The sequence below is a fragment of the Macaca thibetana genome, chromosome 18, assembly GCF_024542745.1.
Source record: "Macaca thibetana thibetana isolate TM-01 chromosome 18, ASM2454274v1, whole genome shotgun sequence".
Classification (NCBI taxonomy): domain Eukaryota; kingdom Metazoa; phylum Chordata; class Mammalia; order Primates; family Cercopithecidae; genus Macaca; species Macaca thibetana.
In genome coordinates this window covers 56,834,138-56,846,918 of record NC_065595.1, presented here as the reverse complement: position 1 = coordinate 56,846,918, position 12,781 = coordinate 56,834,138, and the positions used below count along the sequence as shown (strand labels likewise).

General features: G+C 35.7%; 1 protein-coding gene across 4 annotated transcripts in view; it reads left to right on the top strand.

Moving 5' to 3' along the window:
- Positions 1 to 12,781, top strand: part of LAMA3 (laminin subunit alpha 3) — a 273,575-nt gene that overhangs the window by 73,248 nt on the left and 187,546 nt on the right. For all 4 annotated transcript variants that reach the window (XM_050767788.1, XM_050767786.1, XM_050767785.1 and 1 more), the window contains exon 8: positions 2,487 to 2,605. In XM_050767788.1, the coding sequence (XP_050623745.1) occupies positions 2,487 to 2,605 (119 nt within the window). The remainder of the gene's footprint in view (positions 1 to 2,486; positions 2,606 to 12,781) is intronic.

The following is a 12,781-nucleotide window of genomic DNA, read 5'->3' as shown; positions in this document are numbered from 1 at the left end:
CCTCCTTTACTAAGTTTTTATCCTTTTTTTTTTTTTTTTTTTTTTTTTGAGACGGAGTCTTGCTCTGTCACCCAGGCTGGAGTGCAGTGACCGGATTTCAGCTCACTGCAAGCTCCGCCTCCCAGGTTTTACGCCATTCTCCTGCCTTAGCCTCCCGAGTAGCTGGGACTAAAGGCGCCCGTCACCTCGCCCGGCTAGTTTTTTGTATTTTTTAGTAGAGACGGGGTTTCACCGTGTTAGCCAGGATGGTCTCGATCTCCTGACCTCGTGATTTGCCCGTCTCGGCCTCCCAAAGTGCTGGGATTACAGGCTTTAGCCACCACGCCCCGCCAAGTTTTTATCCTTTTAAAATGTATTAAATGGTTAAAAGTTACAAAAATAGTGCATGGAAGTCAGACCTATCAGGTTCCATTTATTAGGTGCTTTCTAAATTCCATTTGAAATATACAATTCAAAATAAACAGACTTCTTAAGAAATGACTGACATAGTAAGTATAAATGCCTTGAATTTTTAAAATCATGGCCCCACAGAGAAAATAAAGATAAGAAAGCATTCAGCCTGTTTTACAAGTGATAGGGTAATTTGTGTCATATCTAATTAAGTTTTCCTTCACGTAGTCACCTGGGGATTTGATTAAAACATACAAATTACTAACAAGAACTTGGACATTTTGATGTAATTGGAATGTAATGAATATATAGTCTGCCTAAGAAAGAATAAGAATTTTACTCATGTTAAATCTTTTTCATCTTGGCAATGATGACAATCCCAAATGAGTTTTAAATTATACTTTGTAATTTTAGAAGTATTATATACTACTTGTAGATAACTTGGAAATTAAAAAAATAATAATAAAGTAAAAGCACCAAGAATTTACCCCAACAGAGTGTCTTAGTTTGTTCAGCTGCTGTAACATCTGGGTAGCTTATAAACAATAGCCTCAAAGTTCTGGAGGCTGGCAAGTCCGAGATCAAGGCACCAGCAGATTTGGTGTCTGGTGAGGGCCTGCTTTCTGGTTCATAGATGCCACTTTCTTGCTGTGTCCTTACAAGGTGGAAGGGGCAAGGCAGCTCTCTGAGCCTCTTTTATAAGGGCACTTATCACCTTCCAGAGGGCCCATCTCCTAATAACTGGTGATTAGGTTTCAACCTATGAATTTGGTGGGCGATGCGGGCATAAGCATTCAGTCCATAGCAGAGAGCTACTATTCATATTTTGTTAGATATGTAGAATTTTTATACATACTTTAAATACTCAAGATTATATAATCTAATTTTATATCCTAATTTTTTTCACTTGATATTTTTAGATATTTCCCTATATTTTCCCAATCCTTAAAAATGCTTTGACATCATTTTTGATGATACAGAGTTTTGTTCCAATCTGACAAGTGTTTGTTGAGGACCCACTGTGTGCTGACAACCTTGCTCTGTTGCAAACAAAACACATGCAGCCCTTATCGTCATAGGACTTAGAGTCGAGCAAATATACTGTTGCTTGCTTAGTCATTCCCCTGTAATTAAACTTTAAGATTATTCCCAGTTGATTACCAGACAGTGTTGAACTGAAAGGTTTAGAGTATTGGCTAACAGCATAGGTTCTGCAGTCAAACAAAGACAGGTCAGAATTTCGCCTCTTCTGGTTATGGGCAGTGTAACGATGGGCATATTCCTCAACCTCTCTAAGCCTCAGCTTTCCAGTCTGGGCTATAGGGATAATGGTACCTACTTTAGAGAGTTACTGTGCAGATTCAATGAGATAATTCATGTAAAACACTTTTCACAGTGTGTCAAGAGCTCAATTACTATTGTTAGTAATAGTTTATAATAGTGGTAGTAATAATATTCTCTTCATTCACAAAGTTTAGTTGACATTTTGATGTATCTTTTTTGACAGTGAAAATGTTGGTGTCAAGGATTCTCCTGCCTCAGCCTCTCTAGGGGTATATACACATATTTTTGAGACGGAGTCTCCGTCTGTCGCCCAGGCTGGAGTGCAGTGGTGAGATCTTGGCTCACTGCACCCTCTGCCTCCTGGGTTCAAGCGATTTTTCTGCCTCAGCCTCCTGAGTAGCTGGGACTACAGGCGCATGCCACCATGCCTGGCTAATTTTTGTGTTTTTAGTAGAGACAGGGTTTCACCATATTGGCCAGGCTGGTCTCGAGCTCCTGAACTCTTGATCCATCTGCCTTGGCCTCCCAAAGTGCTGGGATTACAGGCTAAGCCACCATGCCCAGCCCCAAGTAGTATTTTTTTAAAAAGGAGAAACTTCTCTCATTGAATATCAAATGAAAGCAGCTCTAAACTGTATCTTAGTATAGCCTGGCCTTTGTGTAAAAATCCCGAAAAATTTTCCACTAAGAGTGTCCTGGGTGTTCCAGAATAGGCTTTTTTATAGCTTAATTAGCAGTAATACTATTTACGCTCTTTACTAAGCTTCTGATAGTAATGATGAGAATATTGACTTAGTATGCTTTTTTTTCAGCATGCAACTGCCACGGCCATGCCAGTGATTGTTACTATGATTCAGATGTTGAGCGGCAGCAGGCAAGCTTGAATACCCAGGGCATCTATGCTGGTGGAGGGGTCTGCATTAACTGTCAGGTGAGGCACTATTTAAATCAAAGGGGATGTGTTGTCATGGGGAATGAGTATTCCATAAGTTTTGCTCCTGAAGCAATACCGAGACAGTGATAGGCAATTGAAAGTGTTTTCTGAGACCATGTATCCACTGTTGTTCACACAAGGCTTTGTTAGCTGGATATAATTTAGGGATTGTAGGGAAAATGGACTGAAGTATGTTTACCCACACTCCTTTGATCAGTTTCTCCGTTTAGATCTTTGCCCAAATGGAGAGGAGGATTCCTGGCTGTCATCTCTGACTGCTATCCATCTTGTGATAGGAAAGCTCTAAGATAGGAGGGCAAGTAGTTATCAGTGTTAGTGCTGACCCTACATCTTGTTTTCAGACAGACTGAGTGTAGACTCAGTGAGGAACTGCATCATGATCAATTAATGATGTCTTTCATAGATATCAAATATGAAACACTAATTTTTCATCGCTTCTGTAGGACCAGTGGTTTCACTGGAATTTAGTTAAGGGAGTGCATGGTAGAGGAGGATATATCTTAATTGAGATATTCATTAATGGTCCTGTCAAATGTTTATGAATTTGGTCTACATTGTCATTCTTTCTTGTGTTCTTTTAGATGTTTTGTTATATACCACTGAAGAGGCATTCTTCACATGAGATGCCCATTAATATGAAACCAGGGCTACATACCCATAGGGAGAGCCGCCATTCTTCAGTTGTCTCCCTCTCCATACTTTTATATCATCTGCTATTGCAGATAATTAAAATATAAGTAAAATATAAGTCATAGGTTTGTTACGAATCACAAGGTTTCATGCGTAAGTGAGATATCTCAGGATAAGGCTAAGCACTGTAAGACCTTCAAGTGATTTGTGTGCACATTAAGTCGCAGAAACACTGGACTAGAATGTGTAGGTAGAATCTTTTCTGTAGATGAAAGGTCAAGCCCCTTCAATGTGTCTTTAGAATACTTTGTTATCCTTCATCATTCTCTCAGTGATACTATGTTTTGTACTTTGCTGTTCCAGAAAACCATCAGTGAAGTCTTTTTTTTCATAGTGGCTCTGCAAAAACTTTTTTTGTTTTTGCTTATGAAATTACTGAACTCTTATTTCATTTGTTTTCCAACGTAAACTTAAAATGCCTTTTACTAAGTTAGATATTTAGGTAGCATAATTAACTTTAAAATGTTTATTGTGGTGAAACAGACATAACATAAAATTTACAATTTTAACCATTTTTGAGTGTATATTTTAGCAGCATAATTAACTTTTATATTATATTGATAATCAAAGGACAAGGAAAGAGTTGTGCTGCTTTTATGGTTTAGTGACTGCTGCAGGACTCAACCCTCCCGCGGAGGATTGGTCTCTATTGATTGTCTTTTTTCTTAAGAATGGGGCCTATTTTAGGGGTTCATATGATAAACTATGGGCAAAATACAAAAGACAAACAACAAAACCACAAAAACTATGATCTGAAAGCACCGAAGAGTAAAAATAAGCAGGAAGATACTGGAGGGGAGCTACAACTTGGCAAAAGGGATCAGCATAGGGTGAGTTACATATTTTTATGACTTTTACCCAGAGGGGAGGCCAAAGTTGGTCCCATGTGGTCTGACTAAAATCTCTCTACAAATATGGAACCTTTGTCTGAAAGCTCTGTTCTATGAAGAACCGGAGAGCAGAACTTAGGACAACTACAATTTGTGGAAAGTCGCTGGGGAGTCCGGGAAAAGAGAAATCAAGAGCAGGGAAATCCCTAATTCCATATATAAATTCTTCTTAAGTTTCTGACTGACTCCTCAGTCCATTTTCCCTACAATCCAAGCACAGGTTGGATTTCATCTGAGACTAAAATAATTTACTTGACATTTCAGTTACCACTTAAGAGTCAGAATGTGCAACTTGAGTAAAGTTAATAGTCTCATAAAGAAAAAAACCCCATTTTTTCAAGGAATACACTAATGGATTTGGAATCCCTAAAGCAATATTCACAATGTCTAGGATATAATCCTAGATTTTGTAACATATGAAGATTCAAAGAAAGTGACACATTCTCAAGAGAAAAGACAATCAATAGGGACCAATTCTGACTTGCCCTAGATGTTGGAATTAGCAGTTAAAGATTTTAGAGCTGCTATTATAATTATTCTCAAGAGAATAGATTAAAATATGATCACAATGAATGAAAAGATAATAAACAGCAGGGAAATAAAAACTGTAAAATGATCAAAATGAAAATTCTATAACTAAAAAAACGCAATATGTTAAATAAAAAATCCACTGGAGGGGCCGAATAGCAGAATGGAGGTAATAGAAGAAAGAGTCAGTGAATTTGAAGATAGATTAGTAGCATTTATCTAGTCTGAAGAAGAGAAAGAGAAATATATGTATTTCAAATGAACAGAGATTTGGGAACCTGTGAGACAATAGCAAAAGATATAAGGAACATGTAATTGGACTCTCAGAAAAAGAGAAGAGACAATGAATCAGAAAAAGAAAGTGAAGAAATAATGGTAGGAAATACCTCAAATTTTGCAATAGGCTAAGATTCAAGAAGCTTAATGAACCCTAACCTGAAGAAATACAAAGAAAATAATTCCTAGGCCTAGTGGAGTCAAACTGCTGAAATCCAAAGACAAAGTGAAAATCTTGAAAGTAGACAGAGAAAACATTACAACATAGTGTGACTGTGGACTTTTTATTAGAAACTGTGGAGGTCACAGAACAATGGAATAATATCTTTAAAGTGCTAAAAGAAAAAAGAACCGTCATCCCAGAATTCTGTATTCAGTAAAAATGTCCTTCAAGAATAAAAGCAAAAAGAAAATTGTTGGTAGATAAAATAAAACTAAGAGAATTTATTGGCTAAGAGACCTACACTACAAGATATGCTAATGGAAGTTCTTTAGGTTAAAGAGAGGTGATACGAGATAGAAACTCAGATCTTTAGGAAGAAATGAACAGTATGGTACATGTCTGGGCAAATATAAAGTACTATTTAAAAACAAATTCTTGTCTGGATGCGGTGGCTTATGCCTGTAATCCCAGTACTTTGGGAGGCCGAGGTGGGCAGATCACATGAGGTCAGGAGTTCGAGACCAGCCTGACCACCATGGTGAAACCCTGCCTCTACTAAAAAAAACAAAAATTAGCCAGGCATGGTGGTGCGCACCTGTAATCCCAGATACTCGGGAGGCTGAGGCACAAGAATCACTTGAACCCAGGAGGCAGAGGTTGCAGTGAGCCGAGATCACACCACTGCACTCCAGCTTGGGTGACAGAACAAGATTGTCTCAAAAAAAAAAAAAAAAAAAAAAAAATTCTTGGAAGTCCTAGCCAGATCAATCAGGCAAGAGAAAGATATAGAAGACATTCAAATAGGAAAAAAAAAAAGTCAAACTATCTCTCTTTGTTAATGATATGATTTTATACTTAGAAAACCTAAGGACTCTGCCAGAAGCCTCCTGGAACTGATAAACAACTTCAGTAAAGTTTCAGGATACAAATCCATGTACAAAAATCAGTAGCATTTCTAAGCACCAATAATGTTCAAGCTGAGAGCCAAATCAAGAACACAATCCCATTTACAATAACTGCAAAAAAAAAAAAAAAAAAATTAAAAAAACCCCAAATCTAGAAATACATCTAACCAAGGAGGTGAAAGACTTCTACAAGGACAGCTATAAAATACTGCCGAAAGAAATAATAGATGACAAAAACAAATGGAAAAACATTCCATGCTCATGGATTGGAAGAATTAGTATCATTACATTGGCCACACTGCCCAAAGCAATCTACAGATTCAACGCTATTTCTATCTATGTCATTTTTGACAAAACTATAAAAAACGATTCTAAAATTCAGATGAAGCCAAAAAAAAAAAAAAAAAAAAAAAAAAAAAAAAAAAAGAGCCCAAATAGCCACAGCAGCCCTAGGCAAAAAGAACAAAGCCAGAGGCATAACATTACCTGACTTCAAACTATACAGAATATAGAACTCAAAAATAAAGCCACACACCTACAGCCATCTGATCTTCAACAAAGTTAACAAAAATAAGCAATGAGGAAAGGACTTTCTTTCTTTCTTTTAAGATGGAGTCTCGCTCTGTCACCGAGGCTGGAGTGCAGTGGCACGATCTTGGCTCATTGCAACCTCTGCCTCCTGGGTTCCAGCGATTCTCCTGTCTCAGCCTCCCAAGTAGCTGGGACTACAGGTGCATGCCACCATGCCTAGCTAATTTTTTATTAGTAGTAGAGACGGAGTTTCACCATGTTGGCCAGGCTGGTCTCAAACTCCTGACCTCAGGTGATCCAACTGCTTCAGCCTCGCAAAGTTCTGGGATTACAGGCATGAGCCACTACACCCAGCAAGGAAAGGACTTTCTATTCAATAAATGGTGCTGAGATAGTTGGCTCTCTGTGTGCAGAAAAATGAAACTGGACCCCTACCTTTCACCATATATCATACAAAAATTAACTCAAGATGGACTAAAGATTTAAATACAAGACCTCAAACTATAAGAATCCTAGAAGAAAACCTAGGAAACACCATTCTGGACATTGGCCTTGGGAGATAATTTATGGCTAAGTCCTCAAAAGCAACTTCAACAAAACAAAACATTGACACATGGGAGCTAATTAAACTAAAGAGCTTCTATACTACAAAAATAAAAACTATCAACAGAGTAAACAGACAGCCTACAGAGTGGGAGAAAATATTTGCAAACTGTGCATCTAACAAAGGTCTAATATTCAGAATCTATATGGAACTTAAATAGTTCAGCAAGCAAAAAACAAATAATTCCATTAAAAAATGGGCAAAAGACCTGAACAGACACTCTGCAGAAGACATACAAGTGGCCAACAAACATATGAAAAAATGCTGCATATCACCAGTCATCATAGAAACGCGTGTCAAAACCACAATGAGATATCATCTCACACCAGCTAGAATGGCTATTATTAAAAAGTCAAAAAACAGCAGATGCTGGCCAGGTTGCAGAGAAAAGAGAACACTTATACATTGTTGTTGGGAATGTAAATTATTTTAGCCACTATGGAAAGCAGTTTGGAGATTTCTCAAAGACTTTAAAATAAAACTACTATTCAACTCAGTAATCCTATTACTTGGCATATATCCAAAGGAAATAAATTATTACACCAAAAGGTCACATGCACTCATATGTTCATTGGAGCATTATTTACAATAACAAAGACATGGAATCAACCTTGGTGCCTATCAGTGGTGGATTGGATAAAAAAAATGTGGTACATATACATGATGGAATATTACACAGACGTAAAAAAGAATGAAATCATAGATGCAGCTGGAGGTCATTATCCTAAGCATATTAATGCAAAACCAGAAAACCAAATGCCACACACTGGGTACTCATGGACATAAAGGTGGCAACAATAGACACTGGGGTCTACTAGAGAGGAGAGGGAAGAAGGGGGACAGGGTCGAAAAACTAACTATTGGGTACTATGCTCAGTACTTGGGTGGCAGGATCAATCATATACCAAAGCTGAGCCTCATGCAATATATCCAGCTAACAAATCTGCACATGTACCCCCGAATCTAAAATTAGAGTTGAATTTTTTTTTGAAAAAAGAATTTTAGGAAACTACCTACCTTCCCAACCCCTCTTTGTTTCCAAATATCTGCCCTTTTATGGTAATACAATGATCTGTAATTATTTTCCTTTGCTCAATCCCATTTGTAAATGTTTTAGAGGAGAGAATAAATAATGGAAAAGGAAAATAAAAGAGTATTTTGTAAATAATACTTCAATATAACTGGAAAAATTAGAGTATGTAGGGCTGCTTACAACAAAATTTATGACGTCTCATGGTATTTATAAAATGCATGTAAATATAATACATATGTAGCAATAGCATAAATAATAATACAGTATTAACTCTAATTCGACTGTGAGCCATGAAGGATATACGTTGTAGTCCCTAAACAACTGCTGACAAAATAATGCAAAGAAGTACAGCTAAAAGGCCAATAGATATATTTAAAGGTAATTTTATAAACATTCAAATAATCCAAAAAATAGATGAATGGAGGAATAGGGGATGAAATGCACACACGTGTGCAAGCACACACACACAAAACCACATACACACACACCAGACACAAAAGGAAGGGGCAAGCAGAAAATAGATACAAATAGTGGTAGACCTAAATCCAGCTATATCAAAAATACACGAAATGTTAATGGACTAAACACTCCAATTCAAAGGCAGAAGCAATAAGAATGAATAAAAAAGCAAGACTCAACTATGTTGTTTACAAGTACTTACCTTTAAATATAAAGACAAGTTGAAAGTAAATGAATGGGAAAAAATATACTATGTAAACAATAAACATTAGAAGGATAGAGTAAAAATATTAATATGAGGTAAAGTAGACTTTAAGACAAAGAGCATTAACACAAATAAATAAAGACATTTCATAATGCTAAGAGTAAATTCATCAGGGAGACAGTAATCATAAGTGTGTTTGCATCTAATAATAAAAAATTAAAATATGTGAAGCAAAATTTGACAGAATTAGAGGGAAAAGTAGACAATTCTATGATCATAGTTGGGGATTTAAATACCATAATCCTATTGGCAATTTATAAAACTAGACAAAAAAATCAGCAAAGATGTATGATCTGAACAACACTATCATATACTTTACCTTAATTGACACTTATAGAACAGTACACCTGACAACTGAAGACTGTATATTCATTTTATGTGCCTATGGCACATTCACCAAGATAGGCTATTATACAAGTGTAGCCATAATGCAGATCTCATTACATTGAAAATGATTGAAGTCATATAATTATACTATGTTCTCTGGCCAAAGTGGAATTAAATTAGAAATCAACAGGAATAAGATCACTGGAAAAATGCTAATATTTGAAACAACACACTTCTAGATAAACCATCGTCAAAGAAGTTAGAAGGGAAATTAGAAAATAATGAAAACATTACACATCAAAATTTGTTGGATGCAGCTAAGCAGTACTTAAAGGGAAATTCACAGCTTTAAGCTTGTCTTAGGGAAAAAAGTCTAAAATCAATATCTGAAGGTTCTACCTTAAGAAGCTGGTAAAAGAAGACCAAAGTAAGCCCAAAGTAAGTAGCAGGAAGAAAGCAATACATTCAACAAAATTTAACAGAAAAGAATTCAACAAAAGAGAAAAGAGGTAAACAATAGAGAAAAACAATAAAGCCAAAAGCTGGCTTTTGAAAAGGTCACCACAATTAATAAACTCCCAGTTATTGTCATCAAGAAAAAAGAAAGATTACAAATTAGCAATCTCATATATAAAAGTGGTATGTTACTACAGTGGCTACAGGCTATAGACATTAAAAGGAAAATAAAATAATACTATGAACAATTTTATGCCAACAGAATTGACAACTTAGATTAAATGGACACATTCTTGAAAACTATAACTTACTAAAACTGATACAAGATGAAGTGGAACATCCAAATAGATGTTATCTGTGAAAGAAATTAAATTCATTATGAAAATTTTCTGACAAAGAAAATTCCAGGCCCAGACGGTTTTACTGGTGAATTCTAAACATTTAAGGATGAATCAACATTAATCTTATACAAGTTCTTTCAGAAAACAGAGGGGAGAACACTTGTCAACTTCTTTGATGAGGCCAGCGTAACCTTAATACCAAAACTTGGCAAACACCACGTGAAAGAAAATAGCTGATCAATATCTGTCACGAGGATCATAGATTCAAAAATATGAAAAACAAATCCAGCAACATATAACAAATATAATACATTATGAAGAGTAAGATTTATCCCAGGAAAACAGGTTGATTGAACATTCAAAAATCAATCTCTGTAATTTATCATATTAATAGAATAAAGGAGAACAATTGTGTAATACCATTAAACAAATTTGATACCTATTTTATAATAAAAACTCTTAGCAAGCTAGAAATAGAACTGAATTTCTGTAATCTGATAAAGGGCATTTATGAAAACCCTATGACAACTAACAGCCTATTAGTGGTAAAATATTGAACTTTTTTCTTTAAAATACTGGGACAAGGCAATCACCATTTGTGTTAAACAACGCCCTGGAGATCCTAACCATTGCAATAAGGCAAGAAAAAAAAAATAAGAGACATTTAGATTGGAAAGGAAGAAGTAAAACTATGTTTTCAGATGATACGATGTTTTCTTTAGGAAATCCTAAGGAATATACAAAACAAATACCAGAACTAATAAGTGAATTTAGTAAGATTGCAAGTTACAAGGATAATATAGAAATTAATTGTATTTTATATGCTATCAGCAAACAATAGGAAAATGTAAAAATGTAATTTAAAATATTGTCAAATTACATGAAATACTTAGGAATACATTTAACAAAAGGCATGCAAGACTTCCACACTAAAACTAAAATAATTGCTGAGAGAAATCTAGAAAGACCTAAATAAACAGAAAGGTATAAAGGTTTATGGATTGGAAGACTCAATATTGTTAACATGTTGATTCTTCCCAAGTTGATCTTCCCAAGTTGATTTAATGCAGGCTTTTGGATAGAAGTTGCCAAGTGGATTCCAAAATCTATGTGGATGTGTAAATGTCCTAGACTGTCCAAAGGTGTCTTAAAAAAGTAGAATAAAGCTGGGGGGCTTATATTATCTTACTTCAGTACTGACTATAAAGCTACAGTAATGAAAACGCTGTACTGTGATACTGACATAAGGATAGAAAAAGACCAATATAGCAGAGTGGGGAGCACAGAAACAGACCCACACTTTTAAAGATATTTGATTTTTTATTTCTTTCTTTTTTTTTTCAGAGACAGGGTCTTACTCTGTCACCCAAGCTGGAGTGCAGTGATGTGATCATAGTTCATTGCAGCCTCAGACTCCTGGGCTCAATCAGTCCTTCTGCCTCAGCCTCCCAATTAGCTAGGACTACAGGCATGCACTATCATGCCTAATTTAAACAAAAGTTTTTTGTGTTTTAGAAATGGGATCTTGCTATGTTGCCCAGGCTAGTCTTGAACTCCTGCCCTCAAGCAATCCTCTTGCCTTGGCTTCTCAAAGTGTTAGGATTACGAGCATGAGCCACAGCACCTGGCCTGACATTTGTTTTTTGATTAAAAACACCAAAGCAATCCAATGGGAGGATTGCTCAACATATGGTTCTCAGATAACTGGATACTTAAAACAAAAACAAAAACAAAAAAAACCCAACCCCTACCTCAAGTCATACTCAAAAATTAAATTGATATAGAACTATATTTTTGTGATTTGAGGATATGCCAAGTTTTCTTACATCACAAAAAGCAATAACCATGAAAAATTGACAATTTATATTTTATCAAAATTAAGAACTTCTGTTCAAAACAAAACGTGCTATTAAGAAAATGAATAGGCAAGTCACAGACAGAAAATACTCACAAAACATAAACCTGACAAATGGTTGGTATCCGGGATATATAAAGAACTTCCACAGCTCAGTTATTAAAAAAAAAAACAAAACTCAAAAAAATTCAAAAGATTTGAATAGTTACTTGACAAAAATAGATACATAAATGGCCAGTAAATGTATTTCAAAGAGCTTAACATTATTAGTCATCAGAGAAATGCAAATTAAAATTACAATGACATACAACTACATACTCCCCAGGATTGCTATTTTTTCCTCAGCTTTATAGGATGACTATTATTAAAAAGGCTGACAACATCAAATTTTGGTGAGGATGTGGAATAACCACACCTATTCATGCATTGTTGATAGCAATGCAGAATGGTACAACTGCTTTGGGAAAATGGCCATTGAAAAAAAAATAAAACTAAACATACACCTACGGTATGACTCACAATTTCCACTCATAGGCATTTATTCATAAGAAATGGAAATGTTTGTTTTCAAAAAGTTTATAGCAGCTTTATGCAAATACCCCCAACTAGAAATAGCCCAGGTGACCAATGATAGTAGAATGGATGAAGAAACTCAGGCATAACTATAGAATGGGATTCTGTGGAGCAACAGAGAGGAAGAAACTACTGATGGACACAGCGACATGCAAGAATCTTAAAAACATTATGCTGAGTGAATGACGACTAAAAACACACACACACACACACACACACAAGTATCAGGGTCGTTTAAATGAAATTCTGAAACAGG